Source organism: Canis aureus, chromosome 29 (assembly GCF_053574225.1).
Source record: "Canis aureus isolate CA01 chromosome 29, VMU_Caureus_v.1.0, whole genome shotgun sequence".
NCBI classification, from domain to species: Eukaryota; Metazoa; Chordata; class Mammalia; order Carnivora; family Canidae; genus Canis; species Canis aureus.
The window spans coordinates 30,198,909-30,218,361 of NC_135639.1; the positions used below are offsets into that span (position 1 = coordinate 30,198,909).

General features: G+C 52.5%; 1 protein-coding gene across 5 annotated transcripts in view; it reads left to right on the forward strand.

Moving 5' to 3' along the window:
* The window catches only part of CRTAC1 (cartilage acidic protein 1), a 155,946-nt gene that overhangs the window by 88,183 nt on the left and 48,310 nt on the right, over positions 1–19,453 (forward strand). For all 5 annotated transcript variants that reach the window (XM_077878076.1, XM_077878077.1, XM_077878080.1 and 2 more), the window contains exons 4-5: positions 5,183–5,319; positions 10,823–10,979. In XM_077878076.1, coding sequence (XP_077734202.1) covers positions 5,183–5,319; positions 10,823–10,979 — 294 coding nt within the window. The remainder of the gene's footprint in view (positions 1–5,182; positions 5,320–10,822; positions 10,980–19,453) is intronic.

A 19,453-nucleotide genomic window follows, 5' to 3' on the forward strand; every position in this document is an offset into this window, starting at 1 on the left:
CCAAGTTACTCTCTGGAGGCAGCTTGATATAGATGGGATGACGGGATAGCAAACTGAGGGCCATCTGCTAGATTGACACTGATGCCTTGATGTGAACCTTCCCTTCGGTCTGATGATTCTTCCAACGTCTGCCCCTTCTTCCTCCTACAACTGAATGAGGCTGCTCCAGGGACACATCGTTTCCCCTCCACCCCAGCTCCAGCCTCTCTGCTCTGCACCCTGCTGTCCTTCGTGCCCAGCGACCTCTTGGTCGCTCTGTCTTCTCAGCCACTTTGTGACCCTATCACATGCAAACGGTGTGAAGCCAGGTTTCTGCTCCTGCTCCCAGCTGGCCCAGTGTCCCTGCCTCAGTCACTGTCCCACTCTGACCCCTTACACCCACCCAATCCCCCCTGCCCTTCCTGCACCAGCCTCCTGAATCCCATGCTTCCTCCTACTCCTACAATCATCACAGAAGTGGCCACCTTTTCTCCCTTACCAGACCACCCCTCACTCCACTGCCAGATTAATGTTCTGGAAACAGTATCTTCCCCAGATCAGAACCACGAGGTCCCCTTCTGCCCTCAGTCCTGGAATTAGTGGGTCTCTCCTGCCCTGCCACACTTCTTCCTCCTCAACCTCCACAAATTCTTCTCTCTGGGCAAACATGTAGGCTCTGTGTCTCTGTCTATGCCCCCTGCCTGCCTGGAGCACCCCCCTCCCCTCTCCCAGCCTAAGCTGCAGAGTGCACCACTCAGAAGCACAGGCCTTGAATCTGTCTCCACCACATACTAGCTTTGTGACCCTGGGCACCTGACTAACCTGTCTGCCCCCTCAATTTCTCCATCTGTAAAATGGGGCTGCACCACCTCTCAAGGCAGCTGCGGGCCTTAGGTGAGATGATGTTTATTAAAGAGAAGCTTCATGCAGAGCCTGAAGTCCTCTAGAAACAGGAGTCCAGGTTCAGGTGCCTCCTTCATCATGAAGCCCTCCATGATCACTGTGATCTTCCGTCCTGATTTCATGGCATCTCCGGGACGTATCCTCCTGTCTTTACCCCTCAGAGCTCTGCTAGCTGCGGGGTCTTAGGCAGCTCCCTTGTCTCTTGTGTCTCAGATCCTTCATCTGTAAACTGGTCAGGAAAGTAGTACCCAGCTCAGGGGTTGTGGTGACGGTCAATGAATAAAGGGGTGTGAAATGCCTGGCACACGCGTGAATATATGTGAAGTGCTGCAGAAATGTTAAGTAAAGTTAGTTTCACTGTAGTCCTGTGGCATCTCCTCTACCTATCCATCCTGTTGTTGAATGGACTATAGGTGCCCTGAATCAGCAACTGAGACCCCTACTTCCCAGTGGATCTCCTACTGCCCCTGACACCTGCAGGGCATGGCAGATGCTCATCCTCGCCTACTGGGCCTTCCCAACTGGCCACCCGGCAGCAAATGCCAGTTCTACTGGACTCCGAGACCTTCAAGTCTCCTTAAATGCCAAGATGCCAAAGTCTCAGGATGGGAATCGGAGTCCTCAGACACACTTCTCATGAGAACTGTGACCCCTAGAGCACCCCTGCCCTGCTCACAAACCCCCTTATGTTTCTCCCAGGCCTCTGCCCTCTCAGTCTCCCCCAGGGGGCTCAGGAGAGCCCCTCTCTCCTGCAACTAACAGCCTCTCCTCTCCTGAGCAACTGTCCCCTGACTTGGTGTGGGACCCCAGGGCAGAGTGCAGCTACAAGGAGCCAAAAGGCGAGATTACACGCCGACAGGCTGGGGGCCAGTGCTTGGGCAGTGACTACCCGTGCCATCGACCCAGACAGCTCGCTGTTTATCTGTCTTCCTGACACACCTAATTACCCAGGTTGCAGCTGCCAGAGCGTGTGCTCTTCCTAAATCAAGGGCTCCTGTCTCTCCTCACCCAGGCTCCCAGGCCTCCGGGCCTCTGCCTGCAGAGGGGTTGCCATTGATTTTGCCGTTCCCATTTATGATCTACAAGGCTCTGCATCACTGTTGCACATTTTACCTTAATTAGTTTATTCTTCTGGGTGTCCCTGGTCAGCTCAGAAGCCAGGAGGTGGAACAGGGGAAGAGGCTAACAGCATATGGCACCCTGACCCCTCTGGCCACGAAGCCCAGAGCATGGCTGGACAGCACCACCCCAAAACGCAACTTGCTAAGAACAGTGCCAGTTTGGCAGGATGCTAATAGGTGAGCTGCAAAAAGGGGCTCATAGCCAGCTGTGTTTGGGACAGGCTGGATTAAATAAGATTAAGCAGGTAATTTATTGCAGGACTTGTCAAAGTTTTAATAGATGGATATTCATTGGGAATCTCGAAGAAGGGCATGAAAGGTGTGGTCTCCCGAACTCAGATGATCATAGCATCTTTTCTCCAGGCAGCTCACAGAGACCAGGGGTCCATAAAGCACACTCTGGGAAATGTTTATCTTGGGGGAGCAGGAGGAATTGGAGGTGAGGAGGCAAACAGAGGAACAGAGTCCCCCTGGGCCTGTTTGCTCCTCTTGTCTGTCTCACTGAGGCAGGAACTCAGATGCATGAGAAATTTCTCCCGAATTTTTGCAAATTCTTGCAAGTGGAGGGCCCATTGAGCTCTGCAGATCCCCAGCTGCTGGCAGCTACTTTCTCACACTGGCCCATGCTTTGCCAAAAGTTAACATCAGTATTGTAGCGGGGGCTGGACTGGCTGGAGGACCCTCTACAGGAGCCCTGGTCTGACAGAGAAGGGCGAGGGTCACTTGCTACGGGTGGCAGCTAGAGACCCCAATGCTGGCAAGGCCACCTTCAAAGGTCCCCCAAGCACTAGGAAAGGATGATGAAGCCTCCATTGCTTGGAGAACATCCGTAAGCATGGCAGTCCAGCCCCACGGTCTCTGTTCTGCAGTCCTAGAATCCAAAACACTCTGAAAGCCTCAGGTGCTTTTTTTAAGTTTGTGGGAAAATGAATTGATAGCAAAACCTGTCCTGGGCTGACGCGAGCTATTTATAGGCTTTATTTATCCCACTCAGTGTGAATATTCATATATTTTACTGCAGAAATATTAATGTGTTTAATTACAGGGTGCGGCCCCATCCCTCCTGGGGGTGTTATGTAATAAACGGTGTGTGCACTGTGTTACCTTTCTAAAATGTGAAAGAACAAAATCTAAATTTCTAAATACATCTGGCCCCCGAGGATGGTGAGGAGGCGCTGTGGCCTGGAGGGGTGTGGGGCTGCCATGAGCAAAGCCCACCGTGGGCCAGGGCTTCAGTGCATTCTCTCCTAGAATCCCCACAGCCACATGTGAGGGAGGAGGCACAGCTGTTCCCCTGATGTCCAGGCGAGGAAACCAAGGCTGGAGAGGATAAAGAATGAGCAAGGCCCCGAGCTAATGGGAGTCGGCAGCTATGCTTCCAGCCAGACTCAGCTCCTCGGCTGCCCCAGTAGGCTTCCCTCGCAGGCCGCAGCAGCTCTGTGCCCTCTCCAGCTGCGGCTCCTCAGCCCAAGCCTCCACCTGCAGGCCTCCTGGATCTGCTTCCTGCTCTGCTCATGAAGGGCCTTTCCTTCCCCCAGGCGGGCCTCTGCACCCCTGGGAGGGCAGGCCAGGCAGGAGGGGTCTGCTCCACTTCCAGCTCCCTGGTGCCTGGTGAGGCTTTCTGAGGCCAACTCCAGACCTCACAGGCCATGCACCAGCCCTCATGGGTCCCTGTGGAGACCCCTCTTAGGAGAGTCCCACAGGAGACCAGTGGGAGAGCAAGGCCTTTTGGCCTCTCCTGGGGAGAGCCACCTGAGGGATCCCTTAAAACTGCCCTCCCCTAACCCGCTCCCACACTCCTTCTCAGCCATTCGTTTCACACACTGACTCTCACCAGACCCCTGCACTGTGGAGCTGAGGTCTCTAAAGGACCCTGGAGAGTGCCCTATCTGTAACATGGGAATGACCACTGCTAATGCCCACCCTCTTTGAGGGGGCACCGTGCTAGGCCTTTCACGTATATCATCTCATGTATGCCTCACAGTAAACTGGATGTACTGATTACTGTCGTCTCATTTGCAGATAAGAAAACAAACTCAGAGATACTGAACAACCTCCCCAAAGTCAACAGCTAGCCCCTAGACATAGAATCTGGGTAGAACAAGGACCGGGCCTGGGGCTTGTTTATGCTAAGGTCTTAACCACTGCAGCATGCTGCTCCCTTCGCCTAAGCCGTGGCCTCTGCCCTGGGCCAGCCAGAGAGTCACATGCAGGGGTCTATCCCCAGATCCACTCCTTCCCCTGCTCACCTTCCTGGCTGCAGCTGCTCCTCTTGTGTGTTTCCTATGCCAGTCCTTGAGAGTAAAACAGGATTCCTCCTAAAATATGAATGCTCCGGGGCTCAAATGAGCAAGAAAGAAACTAGGGGTGATGACAGAGTGGAGAACTCTGCCTAAGTGGTCTTAGAAGGGTTTGAACCTCTGGCCACCAGAAGTTCTTCTCCACCTACCCAAAATAAAGTTTAGCCATGAGCGTGCTTCAGGATTCCACAGACCCCCCCGCAAATACATGTGGTATGTTGCGTGGTACGTGTGTGTGTGACTCCCTGAGCTGGCAGTCCTCAGCCTCCATTCGGTTCTGAAAGGGGTGGAGACCACTGCCGTCGAGGGCCTCCCAGGGCTGCTCAAACACTTTACCCCACCTGGGGGCTGACCCTACTGCCATCTGGATCCCCTGGGGATGGGCAACATGTCTGTCAGAGCTCCACTTCTTGCCCCTTCCTGGATCTGGACTTAGAACCCCACCTACCAACCAAGATCATTTCTTCTCAGACCCAAATGAGGTCCTATGATCCAGCAGAGAATGTAGGAGGCAGGTGCTGGAGAAAGAGACATTCTGGGTGGAGTTTGGGTGCTGAAATATTGGCAACCCCAGATCTCCTGTATGTTGCAGGACCATGGTGCAAAATGTGAAACCCAGCTGTCCAGGGTCATCTCAGACACACTGTAGCAATAACATTTCTTCTGTGGCTCCTGAGGCATGGACTGGCTATTTTCATAAGCCAGTCTTTTCTCTCAAATGAAAATACCTGAGTGCCCCCAAATAGAGCCTCACCTGTTTAAGTGAGTGTTGTGGGAAGCACTCACTTTGCCACAGATGATCCGACCACCTGTGGCAGGTGCCCCAACACATACATGCACACATGCCCACCACCCACCAGCCCTCCCTTCTCTCTCCAGGGGTGGCCACGTATACGGACAAGTTGTTCAAGTTCCGCAACAACCGGTGGGAAGACATCCTCAGTGATGAGGTCAACGTGGCCCGAGGTGTGGCCAGCCTCTTTGCCGGGCGCTCTGTGGCCTGTGTGGACAGGACGGTGAGTTCTGGGGTGCATGAGGGGCCTGGGGAAAAGAGAGGGGCACACAGTGATGTGAGAGCCAAGAGGGGAGCCAACAGGCAGACATCCCCCAGCGGACTGTGGCTGTCCAGGGCAAAGGCCAAAGCTGCACCATCACGGCAGTTCCCACAGGGCCTTGCACCTAGTAGGTGCTAGTGCAAGGTGAGTTATAATCTCCTTTCACATCCTTTCTCCCTTGAGGCTCTCCCAGCAACCAGTGAGGAAACTGGTCAGGGGTTGTCACCATCATATCCATTGGGCAGAGGATGGCACCAAGGCCCAGCTTGGGACAGTGACTTGCCTGAGGACCCAAAAATAGATGAGCAGTATGACGAGGACAGTGAATCAGACTCTTCTAGGTCTAAACCTTGTACTCATTCATTGATTCAACCAACATTTTTGAAGTGCTTACTATGTGCCAGCCCTTGAGCCATAGGGCTCTTCCCTAAAATATTTGTGAAACAAATGAAGGCATGACAAAGAGGTTCATGAGTGGAGGGTGGCCCAAATGTCCAAGTACTCCAGTTAATCAGTAGCTCTGTTACTGCTTTCGTACCTGCTAGCCCACCCTACTGAAGGTGCCAACCCAAAGCAGGTAGAGAGGAAAGGCCCAGGGATAGGAGCAGGAGCAGCTGGAGCCACCTGCCCTATAGGGTGGCCCCAACGCAAGCTTGCGTCCCAGCAGCCCCAGCCAGAGCTGGAAGCAGAGGCTTGCTGTGGAGGTGATTTATCCCTCCTGTTACCTGCTCCCCTACAGCCCCCTCCTTGGCGTTGGAGACTGTCATCAGTAAATCAGGGACCCAGCTGCTGCCTAGCTTCCATTCTGAGGGCAGGGGCAAGGGGCCGGGCTCATTTCAGGATTGAGATGGCACGGAGGGGATTGGGGATTCAGCGTGAATCTTCACAGCAGGGGCCTCCAGGCCTTGGGAGAAGGCAGGTGCCAGGTATAAATATTTATTTCTTAACAAGCTGGTGCTGGGAAAAGAAGCCAAGCTGGGCTGTGAAGCCACATTTAGCCCTGACCTGAATCTTTGCCACCTGGACTCCTGCCTGGTGGGAAGGAATGAGGAGGCAGTGGCTCTGTGAGTGGCCCCAAAGAATAAGAAGGGTATGCGGAATGCCAGGCCTGGCCGCTGCTGGGAGCCTCTTCCCAGCCACTTGCTTCCTGCCTCGCTTCTGCTGAACCAAGGCTTCCCACCCTTGGCCAAGGTGGGAATCATCTCTGAGCTGGTGGCAGGGCCTGAAGGTTAATCACAAAGAGATGCACTCTTTGTCCTAACAAGGTCATCTGCACACCCACGCGTTTAACCACAGGACAAAGGCACCGTGTGAAATGCAAAAAAAAAAAAAAAAAAGCTTTGGCACTCAGCAGCAGCAGCAGCACCGTAGGCAGGCACTTAGCAGCTTGCTCAGCCTCAGGGAACTAGAAAGAACCCCTACAGTCAGTCTGCCACCAGGAGAAGGGGCCGCTTTCTGGGTCCAGCCGCCATGGCCACCCCAGCAATCCCTGGGGTCTGAGAACTGGAGGGGAGAAGTAGGGCAAGGTCACGGCCACTCTGGAAACAGAGCCAGGAATGCTGTGCGGTATAGGAAACACAAAAGCAATCTCAACAATAATGACAGTTAACCTTAATGAACTAGCAACATGTCAAGCCCTGTGCTCAGTGGTTCCTATGCATTGTCCTACTGAATCTTCACAGTAGGCTGATGAGGTACCTGCTATCATTACCCCCGTTTTACAGATATGGAAACTAAGGCTTCTAGCAATTAAGCAACTTGACCCTGATCACATAGTAAATGGCAGGAACTAGGCACTAGGAACTCAGCTAGGAACTGAGCCCTGCCTGCCTGAGAATGAGTCAGACACCTTTCTATCCCACAGCTACCCTGCCTCTTGGTGACCCAGTGTCAGACACAAATTTCTAACCACAGATTCTATTACAGTATTTACCCCACTCCATCCTCAGACCCACAGCCTCCACCTGGATGGAGCCTTTTAGTTTACCTGTTCCCAAAGTGTGGCCTCCAGACCAGCAGAACCAGCATTGTCAGAAATGCAGATTCTGGGGCACCCGGGTGGCACAGGAGGTTAAGTGTCCGCCTTCGTCTCGGATCATGATCCCGGGGTAGGGCCCACATTGGGCTCCCTGCTTAATGGGGAACCTACTTCTCCCTCTGCTTCTGTTCTCTCACTCACTGGGTCTCAAATAAACAACATCTTTTTAAAAAAGGAATTCATATTCTCAGGCCCAACCCCCACTCCACCCTCCAGACCTACTGAGTCTGAACCCGGGGTGGGGACGGGGGGAAGGGCAGAAATCTGGGTTTGAACTGGCCCTGCAGGTGACGCTGGTGCAGGTAGAAGTTTGAGAGCCATCTTGCAGGTAAATGTTTCAAACTTACCATGTGCCCTTCCTGCCCTCTCTCCAGCAGCCCTCATTCTCTCTTGGCCCCAAACCTGGCACACTTGCCTGCCCTTTGTCTGCAGCTGCCTCATCACTCACCGACCTTTCTGGATCCAGCTCAAAGCCGATCTCTTACAAGAAGCGTTCCCTGATCGATAATGATTATGCCTCATGTTTATATAGCATTTTTATCTTTTGGAGACCTTTCACATGTGTTGTCTGATTTCATCTTCTCAACAACCCTGCCAGGAAGCAAGGGGAATATAATTCCCCTTTAACACAGGAGGAGATGCAGCCAAAGGGAATGAAGAACCTGCACAAAAATAAAGAGCCACACAGAGGCAGAGCCTGAACTGGGCCCAGGCTAATATCCCTACACCAGTGGCTCTCCAGGTGGGGTTCCTGGGTCAACATCAGCCTCACCTGAGAACTTGTTAGAAATGCATACTCTCAGGCCCCACGCCAGAGCTTCCAAATCAGAAACCCTGGGGATGAGACCCAGCATCTACAGTTTCAGAGGCTCACCAGGGGTGATTCTGATGGAGGCTGAAGGGGGATTCCCCTGCCCTGGGGAGCCTCTTCCTGGGCTCATCTCTACAACTGCCTCACTATCCCAGAGCGACTGTAGTCAAGGCCACCTGCAAATTTCTGCAACTGTAACACATCTATGTTTGTCAAGTTTTATTATCCCCATACATTGAAGAAAGGAACTAGGTATAATGGAATTTTATAAACATCCTAATTTCTAGCAGAGTGCCTTTCAGTTCATTTGGGCTTAATTGCCCATTTGTTGATGGGATTGCTAACAGCTGGTAGGGTCAGGCATGGGTACAGTGATGGCGCACTTTCTCCTTTGGCCCCATTCAGTCTTTATCTGATCATTCCACACACATATGCTGAGCTCCTGAGACAAGCAGGCACCCCTCAGAGCTCTCTCCGGCTCCACCCCCGTCACGAAGCCGTGTTGTGAAACAGAGCATCTCAAACTTCATTTTGCACAGAGATCATGTGAGGGGGTCTTGTGAAAATGCAGCTTTGATGCAGCAAGTCTGGCGGAGGGGACGGGGGTTGGGGAGTCCCGGAGAGCGTCTATTTCTAACCTGCGCCCAGAGGACACTAATGCTGCAGGGCCAGGGTCCACTGGGTAACAAGATTCAGAAAACGTAGGCTCCCAGGATGGATGGAGCCTCAGAAAACCAAAACACACGGGGCTTAGACATCTTTAGGGAATACCTTGTCTCCTTCTTCTCCAGCCTCAGCCCCTGACACGCCCTGCCTTGCATTTTATATCCCGGCAACACTGAACAAACTGCTTGTGGTTCCTCTGCATACATCATTCTCTATGACCTCTGCCTGAAAAGTTCTTGCCTCTACACTTCACCTAGCTGAGACTCCTTTCTCTTCTCGGGAAAGAAAACCTTTCCCGAACCGCCCCTGGTTCAGTGCTCTTCCTCTGGGAGCCCCTCTTCTGTATACCAGGAAATGCTGTACATGTTCTCTCCCTTTTTAAAAACATTTTAATTCCAGGGATGCTTGGTGGCTCAGTTGTTGAGCATCTGCCTTTGGCTCAGGTCATGATCCCAGGGTCCTAGGATCAAGTCCCGCATCGGGTTCCCTGCAAGGAGCCTGCTTCTCCCTCTGCCTATGTCTCTGCCCCCTCTCTCTGTGTCTCTCCTGAATAAATCTTTTAAAAAATTTTAATTCCAGTTTAATTAACATTTTTAAATATTTTATTTCCAACATAGTTAACTTATATACTGTCTTAATCATATATATAATTGTACTATTGTTAACATGTCTGCATCCCCTCAGGAGACCAAGAGCTTCCTCGTTGGCCTCACCCACCAGTCAGTCAGACCCCAGTAGATCTTAGCTTCCCCCCAAAGAAAATGTCCCCACGGATGGGATAAAGCCAGTGATTGGTTAGGTGGGATGGGGGTTTCTGCTTATGGAGCCACCGGGGAGAAATAGAGGCCAGCCAAGAGAACCGAGGGCCAAGAGAGGGTGATGGAGCACACTTTGGTTGCGTGGAACTCAGCTGCTTTTCTCAGGTTGTTTTGTGTTTCTGACTTGCCTTTAAACAAGACTAGAAGCCACTGAAGAATGAAGACATTGTCTTAGGGACATTCATAGCAGAGCACGTTGCATGTAGTTGGAGCTCAAGAAATATCTACTATCTGATTAATTGGAGGGGAATGATGAGAAGGATGAGAGGAAAGCTGGAAAACTGTTCAAATGTAGAAATCAGGTGGCTCTCTTGGGGGAAAGGAAGCATCCATTGAAGAAATGACACAGGTCTAATAACAGACAGAAAAGAACCATTCATCAGCAGGATTTCGGACTAGAGCAGGCAATGACTATAGCAACAAGAAGCTGGTGCCCAAGGCTTCTCCTGGATGCAAAGGAAAAAGATGTTTGAGTGTTATAAAGGCAGAAGCAATATGCTATTTCTTTCTGGTAATGTGGGAAAACAGAGGGAGGGAATGGAAGGAGGACCCCTTCCTATCCAAGCCTCCTGTGCCACCAAAATAGTGAAATGAGGGAACCCAGGGTGGGAGTTGGGGAGGGAGAGGACTCCAGAATTTGCTTGTCATCTTGGCTGGAGTGAGCTTGAATGGGAAAGAGAGAGAGAGAGAGACTGAGAATAATGGGAATTGGTAGATCAATCAATCAGCAAATATTTATTGAGCAGCTACCCTGGCTGGCAGCTGGAGAGAGCTCAGCTGGAGAGAGGCACATTAGAAAATTGTCTATAAAAAGGTGGTTGTGGGGGAGAGGGAGGATGTGTTCTTTGGAACAGGATAGAAGGAGAAGCAGGGCTGCTTTGTTGTAGGATGCCAGGGTGGGGGGTGGCGGGGGGAGCGTGTTGTGCAGTCTGTAGCCTCTGGGAATAGTACTTCTGGAGTTGGGCAGCACACAGCCTGCAAGACCATGCACACCTGACCCAGGGAAAAGCACCTGACTCATGAGAGACCTATGGTCCTACACGGGGAGGGGGAGAGCCACTTTCTGGGGAAAGACATCACGATGAGCACAGATGGGCCTGCTCACCCAACCCTCCTTCCCTTCCTCCTCAGGGCTCCGGACGCTACTCTATCTATATCGCCAATTATGCCTACGGTAACGTGGGCCCTGATGCCCTCATTGAAATGGACCCCGAGGCCAGTGACCTCTCCCAGGGCATTCTGGCGCTCAGAGATGTGGCTGCTGAGGCTGGGGTCAGCAAATACACAGGTAGGCAGAGTGACACGGGGTGGCAGGCTGGGGTGCTGTGAGTTGGAAGGGTGGGAGTGGGGGGCAGTGCCTGGGGCTGCAAGGCTGAGTCTAGTTCATCAGAGACCACAGGACAGGGTGGGCTTGTGTCCCTGGGAAGGGGAGGATGAAGGCTTTATTCCATCCTACCACCCATAGGAGGCTCCTCCAACACTGCCTCTCCAAGGGTTGGCGAATATCTGGCAGGTGAGGGCTTTGGGGGACCCGTGGAGGACGTGGGACATAGAATGAGAACACCGTAACATCATCCTCTCCCTGGAACCTCTTGCCGCAGTCCCTGCTATAACCCAAATGATGGGTGAACAGGTTCTATAGGAGAAAACTGACAAATCACAAAGGCCAAGATTTAAAGCATTCTTTATTGCCAAACAGCAGATGAAATTATTTACTTATACATAAGCGGCCAGAAATGGAGTGCTAAATCCCTAAGCTTCAGCTGGGTCCTGTCTCGGATAACTGAGCTCAAAGAATTGTGTTCTTGTTCCAAAACCTCTCCATCCCTTTTTTTTGAAGCCATGCTCCCCCCCACATCTCTCTGGATGGGGGACCTATTGTCAGAGTCTCTGACAGGGAGATCTTTCTAGGGAAGGCTGTTTTTCTAATTCTAGCACGGCTGCTGACTAAACTCTGATAATCTGCCAATAGACTGCTGATGGCAGAGCAATCCAGTTCCTGTTTTGGGTGCCAAAAATCAGGAAGCCAGAGCTGTACACAACAATGTCTCATGTGAACTTCGGCCTCCCTCACCCTGATCCTGTAATTTGGGCATAGAAATCCTCTTGCTGGTTGGCCTTCCCAGTATATCCATTCCAACTTGCACTACATACAGACTTCCGGAGTGGCAGCCCGCCCAAATCCAAATCCTGGGGCTGGAAGGATACCTGGTGGGGGGTCATTTGGACCATTACCCTGCCTCCGTACACCTGGGTGGTAGCACACTCTCAAAGCCCTACCTGGAAAGGGTTGTCACAGCCTCTCCTGAGTTTATGATGCCTTTCTCTAGCCAACTTTCCACCTCAGTGAAATGGGGAGATTGATGTTGACCTGTCTGACAAAGTTTGTGGGAACAAATGGCTAGACAGTAAAATAGTTTGCACAGCTCCAGCCCATCAAAGTGCTGGAGAGCGCCACACGTGAACATGCAGCCTCTCTGGCTGAGTGTCAGTAATAAACCATGCTTTCCTGGGAAAAGGAATAAACATCCAGGAGCTTCAGCCTAGATTTGTACAGTCAATTTTTCTGAATAGTTCCCAGTTCTGTGCATTGGGCTGGCTTGGCAATTAAGTACCTTGATCTGCAGGAGAAGGAGAGTGGGCCGGGGAGATGAAGCACTTGAAAATGATGAGCTGGGGGGAGGCAAGGTCTGGGAGAGAGGCTTATCCACTGAATAAAAGAATGCTAGAGGTTGCGACTGGGTTTGAGCATGAAGGGGAATTGTTCACACTGGCTGGGCTGGCGGAAGGGCTGGCAGGAACTGAGGAAGGGGCAGGAGGGGGCCAAGAGGAGACAGCTGAGGAGGACGAATGGGGACGGGAGCAGTAGCCAACTGTGCCAGGCTGTGCTGGAAGCACCGGGCCACTCAAGGAAGGGAAAGCAGCTTCTGTGGAGCATGCAGGCAGGCCGGGGCAGCTGGCGTGCCCAGAGGACACGTTAGAGCAGCTTTGCAGACTTCCAAAAGCCGTTTGGCTGACAAGAACCCATTTGGCCCACCAAGTTACTATTGTGTCTGCCTGCCTTCCCCCAGCCCACCCTTTCCTTGTCTGCCAAACCCCTCAGCTCTACCCTCAGCCCCCATTGTCATTTCGTTAATGACACGTGGACATCTGGCTGGGAAACTAACCCAGAGCACCACCCCACCCCTGAGCCCCAGGGACGGACCCCAAATGTAAGGGCCACCCCTGGAGTCCTGCCTGATTGCTGAGTCTCTGGCACTTGGCCAGTGCTCAGCTCCAGGCTGGTGCCCTGAGGCTTGGGCAGAGGGAGGGAAGCAGGCAGTGATGAGCAGGGCCCCCGAGCAGGCCAGGAAGGAAGCAAGCCAGGGCCAGATATGCAGTCAGGGAGCCGCGAGTCCCCAGAGCCAACAACACCCATCTGCTGGACAGACCTTGAAGAACCTCTTGTTTTACAAAAGAACAAACTGAGGTCCAGAGAGGAGAAGGGACTTGCCCAAGGTCACCCAGAAGATTTGTAGAGAAACTAGCACTCAGAGCCCTGACCACCCCCCCCCCCCCAAGCTTAAATTGCCACAACCCTCTGACCTTTCTGATGACCTGTGAAGAATCCTGCTCCAGCCTGCAAAACAGGACAGGCTGGTGAAGGAGGAAGGCCCTGCACCTGCTGGGACACCGCCCCAGGGATTGGCACTTGGGGGCTTGATTTTGACCCCCTCCCCCCAGTGTCCGTGGCCCAAGCGGGGCAGCAGGGGCAGCAGCAGCGGGCAGGCCAGGGCGGGGGAGGGGAGGCCTCTCCAGAAGGGAGCTGGGCCGCGGGCGCCGCCGCTCTGCTAGGTCGCAGTGCCATCTAGCGTCCAGCCGGCCCACTCTGGGGGACTCGAGGGCTGCTGGCCGACAGAGGGGCGGCCGAGTTGAGCGGAGGGAAGCCCACTGCCCCGCGGTTCCTGGTTCAAGGACATTCCGAAGCCCCCACTTTCCCAGATGCGCAGGGAATCCTGAGAATTAATCGTCCGTGTGGCAGAGGGGACCTGGCTTGGAGCCCAGGGAGGGCGACGGCAAGGACCAGAGGTCTGCGCTGAGCTGTGTGGCCCTGAGTGACCTTGGGCGCGTCCCCCCAGCCTCTCTGAGCACTTGGGGCAGCCGCCGAGCTGCTGAGAGGACACATCTCGGGCCACAGTGCTGGGTACGGATCCTGCTCCCGCGGGTCCTGTCCAGGCAGCCATCGGCAGTTTATTAAGCTCTGCAGGCTGCAGTTTTCTCGCCCGCAGTGGGGCATGAGAACGAAAGGAGCCAAAGGACAGACCCTCGGAATGCTCCTGGTCTGAGGTGCCCAGGGGGACGCCAGGGCTGTCTGCTGGGCATGTGGGTGCTGGGTGCAAGGAGCGCCACGCTAGACACGGGAGGCAGCGCATAGCAAGCCTGCCCGGCCCCTGCCCTGGACACATTCTCCGTGCGTCTCCCAGCCTGCCCTCCAGGCCGGGTGCAGTCATGGGCATCTTCATGCCCTCTCCACTGGAATTCGTCGGTCTTCCCTCTTCCCCCTGCCTCCCCACCCCTGCCAGCCTCTACCCCCTTCCCAGGAGGCCTGCATTTCAGCCTCACCCTTTGAGGGAGCATCTGTCTGGGCTGCAAGGAGGTGATTAAAGAATCCTTACAAGAAATTTGGAAAGAAAATGAAGGTGGATTTATGATACGGGGTGGGGATTTTTGCTGTTGGCTGGGAGCAGTGTAGAACAAAGCGGAGGGCAGATCTGATTTATAGGAAGTCATTATTGGAGGAGAAGGAGATGCCTAAAGCCCAGCTGAGGCCTTCTGGCGGCTCCCCATCAGCCGACTCCAGAGAGGTGACCGTGGGTAGCAGAGTGGGGGCCACGGGGCCTCCCAGGTTGGCAGACGGGCACTCTCCTGCAGCAGGAGCACAGTGGGATCTGACAAGCAGAGCTGGAGTGACAGGCCCAGGACCCTCAGGGAGTGCAGCCACAGACCTGCCAGCGGTACCCAATGCCCCCAGGATACGTGAGGTGTCAATGCATTGGATGGTTGACGAAAAGGGACATCTTTTTGCTTTTGTTTTTAAAACAAACATGAATACTCATATAATAGAAATGTAACCTTGGTGCACAGTTTCTTGGCTAAAATAAGAGATTTTAAAGGCAGTGGCTGGCCACTCTGGGCCTAATCAGGGGGCTAGCTTTCTCTCCTGCCAAGGGGGAGCTTGTGTAGAAATGTATGAGAACGCGCTGTGAGGATAGCACAGGCTCTAGGGTCACTCAGATGTGGGTTTGAACTGCCATTCGCTGCCTGCTGGCTGCAGTTGTACCTCTGTACCCCTTGATTTCCTCACCTGAAAAACTGTGCAGTGGGATGAGACACAGATGACAGCCTGGACACGGGACTGGAGAGCAGAGCTGGTCCTGCCACCCCTTTCCCTGCCCTCTCTCCAGAAACAACTTCTTTTTCAACTCGGCCGTTCTCTCGCCCACTTCCGCCTCAGTGTCCTGGGGAGGGGGGGGGCGGGGGGCAGCTGCAAGGATTGAGGCAGGAGCCAAAAGCCTGTGTCTAATACCCTCTGCCCCCGCCCAGTACCTGGACAGCTCACAGAGGGCTCGTGGGTAGCAGCACTGACACTATATCATTCTATGTTTGAATTTTCAGGAAATTCAGGATGTAAGACCCTGTTACCATCCAGCCCTGACCCTCACTCCCCCTTCTCCAACACACACACACACACACACACACACACACACACTGCCCATTCCTCCACCCCTAATGTTTTCCAGCACCTTTGCTACTCTTCTACAATTTCTTGGATGCTCTTGGCAGTCTGCAGGCCTTGGCATCCACAAGAATTGTATTTCTATTGAGGTCTCAGTAGATTAATCCCACAGGTCCAGATTCTTGGGCTAATGAGTCTCACAAAGCCTCCACTGGTGTGAACTCCAGATGGGCCCCAGGAATCTACTCCCAGCCATGCTTGTCCCAAGTTTCAGCCCGGAGGATGCCCTGGATGAGTGGGAAGGAGCCCTGGAGATCTCATTCCCCTCCCCAGTTTATGGGGAGGGAGACCAGAGCCTGAAGAGCACACAGCTCAAGTTCCTGGAGCTGGAGCAGGTGCAGAGGCCAAGTAAGGACCTAGAGGCTTTTCTGTAGCATGGCAAATGCCCCCTGCCTCCTTGTGCCTGGGTCCATAGCAGCATGCCCCACTTATTCCACCCAGCCTCTCTTTCCCATTGTCACTCCACCACCCCAGTACCACCTAGCTACAATCTGATAAATGGAATGCCCATACCCAAACTGGAGTCTGTATCACCAGAGTGCAGGATTTCAGAGGTTGAAGGGTGCAGTTCTTGAGGTAAAAGAGGTGGCTCTACGGGGCTCAGGACCAATGAGCAGATAATCACAGGGAGTACCAGAATGCTGCTGGAGGAAGAAGGGCGAGGCCTTTTCCCCATGACTCCACCTCTCCCACCCAGCTTAATGGGCAGAGTGAGAAGCCTTCAGGAGGGGTTGGGCAGGGAGCAGCGTTTGCACCCAACAGCAGCATAAAGATGCCTTAGTATCCAGAAAGTGCTGGGGAAATCAGGGGATTTTATTCACCTAGCAGGTGGGAAATGGTCCCAGCTAATGACTATGTGGCACCTGACATTTTCCAAGGTACCTTCTGAAAACCCGCACACTTAATATTTATGACAGCCCTGAGAAAAAGCTGTTGTTATTATCAGTCTCGAGTTATAGGTGAGAAAACAGATGCCTAGAGAGGTTCAGTGATGTGCCCAAGGTCACATACAAACTTTCTGATCCCTACTCTTCTTTCCCACCAGCAGGGCTGTCTCTCTAGCCCCAGCTGGGGAGCTGCATGTCCCCAAGAGAGTGTGCCCACCTCAATACAAAAGAAGTAATTGGTGTAAAGTAGAACTTCACTCCTTATTTGGACATGGTTCTCCAAGGCTAAAATAAAGATGTTCCTAACTGCCCCTTGGGCGGCCTCATAAGGCATGTGCTAAACCTCAGGAGGGAGAAAAGTTGGCCAAGGAGAGAAGTCTGAGTAGAAGGCACTAAATCAGGAACCTCTGTCATGGACCATGCAGAGAATGGAAGTATCAGACTACACTTAGGATGGGTGGATGGATTTTATAGATTTGAAGAAGACTTAGATGATCCACCTGGGAGTAGAGTTTCCTCTGCAGCACGGCTAGGGCCTCAGACACCTGGCCACTCCTGCTTCATACCCTAGTTAGGCTCTCCATCCTAAGGCTGCCGGGGCCGGTGCCCAAGAGGCTGGCTCCCTGACTGTCGACTCACCTGCTCCCCAACTGTGCAGCGAACTTGCCAAGAAGGAGTTGTGGGTAACATCTCTGTTATGGTCCAGTTGCCATGGCAATAAATTGTCACTAATTAGTAGTGTGGTTACCATGGCAATTTTCTAATAATTACAGGTTACAAATGGTACAAGGCTTCAACCCAACCCAATTAGTTAATTAGAAAGATTTAGAAATTTGTCCAAGAGGGAAATAACCTGCTTTGTAGAAAATGAAGAGAATGTGTCACAGCTTGAGAGCCAGAGGCAGAGCGGAAATTGGAGGACACTAGAGTGGGGAGGAAGGATGGAATTGTTTGGTGGCAAGTCCCAGAGCCGCACCTGGAATTTCCGGGGGCCCAGGCAAGGCCCAGGTTTTCTCACTGAAGCCTCTTCCTGGGCTGGAATCTGGCAGGATGGGGGCAGGGACACCTGCCAGCAGCCACTCTGCTGCTCCTCTTTGAATGGGTAGACGTGGTGCCCAGGTTACAGCCCAGCAGCCCTCCATGCTGGCCTTAGGAGAGGCATCTGAAAGCCTCCCCGCCCCACACTCTGGCTCTCCTAATGAAAAACGCATGCCACGTCTTAGATGATGCTCCCCAGGAGCACTGTGGATTTAGTGACTCCATTTTCATGAGGCGTGGGCTCTCCTTGAGAGCTAATTAGATTACCTGGGAGGAATATGGGAGGCACAGGGCTCAGAATGTGTTAATTTGGAGCTCAACCATGAGAGCAAAGAGAGTAACAATGCCATTGGGCCCATCCCCTCCTCCTGGCCCCCAACACCCGACCTGGTAGGCAGGCTGTATTGCACAGGTGTGAGAATGGCCTCATGGTTTTCTCCAGGGACCTCTGTAGGAGGACAGGAGGAGTCTGGGGACCAAGAAACCTCTATCTCACATTAGCACATTTTATGGAAACCTCTTCCCAGAGCCGGGCAGGCAGGCAGGCAGGCAGGCAGGCAGGATGCAGGGGGAGTGGCCCAACATCACTCAGGTCTGCCTGAGTGCTCGTTTATTTAACAAATAACCAAACAGTAAGTTCTTCTGAGTTCTCTGAAGACTATTCTTATTTCCTGACTAGCCCGCTAGAGCTGCACATTTCAAACTTTCCTGTGCACATAACCATCCAGGGGTCTGCTAGAATGCAGGTCCCGGCGGGAAAGGACCAGAAATTCTGCCTTTCTGCGGAGGCGGCACCCCTCCACCGGGTCCAGAGACCTGACTCTGAAGAGCGAGGATTCACAAAGCCCTTTCACGTGTCTCACCTCAGTGATCTTCATAAAAATCCTAAAATAGAAAAGGCAAGTCATGTTACCCACATTACACAGATGAAGAAACTGAGGCTCAAAGGGTGACATAAATTGCCCAAGGTCACACAGCTTGTGCAAAGCCTCGCTGACGAGAATCCATGTCCTGGTCCTGGTCAGGCTGCCTTCTGCCCAGTATTTCCAGTGTTTGGGGATGTGGCTTCCAGGGCTTGATTTGAAATCCAGTAGTTGGGGCTGTTTGTTCAAGATGTCTTAAGATTGGACTTCTTGACACAGGTAGCTCAAATTTGATCTTGGAGACGTCAGACCCTAATGTACAGCTGGCTTGATTTCTTTCTGTTTTAAAAAGTATGCAGTTACTAGATTTTTTTCCTTTCCAACTACAGAAGCTGTTCTGTTGCAACAAGCCAAACAACACAAAGAGGTTCCTAAAAAAGGCCAACTACCATCTCTCCTTCCCTCCCTAAATCCCACCCCACCAGGGTTAACAACTCAGGGTGTGGCCTTTCCCGCTTTCCCCCAAATTCAAGAACAAGCCTGCACAAACATGTCCAGAAACATATATCATGTGTTTACCTTTTTTTAAAAAATAAATCTAAGATGCCCCAATACCATTACTTGTTCATTCATATGTCACGGGCGCTCCCCCAAGTCAGTGCATATGCAGTCTTTTCAGCGGCTGCAGAATGGTCCATTGTAGGGATGCACCATAATCCATTCAACCAGTCGCTGTTGATGGACATGCAGATTGTTCCCAGTTGTTGACTACATCAAACAAAGTCAAGAAAGTATGCGGTAGCTTTAGCTGGAACCCACTCCTCTATGTTCATAGACCAGGAGTGCACCTAGTGTCCTGACTGCCATACATAGGACTCAGGGTGGGGGTGGGGGTTGTCAGGAAAATCTGTGACTTGATCAAAATGTGGTGGGTAGATTTGGGCTAGGGGATTTTTTTTTTTAATTCAGTTTGCCACATGTAGTCTAACACTCAGTGCTCATCACGTCATGTGCCCAGTTACCCCATCCCCTTGCCCACCTCCCCTTCTGCAATCCTTTGTTTGTTTCCCAGAGTTAGAGTCTCTCATGGTTTGTCTTCCTCTCTAATTTCCCTCCATTCAGTTTCCCCTCCTTCCCTTATGGTCCCTTTCATTATTTCTCATATTCCACATATGTGTGAAACCATATGATAATTGTC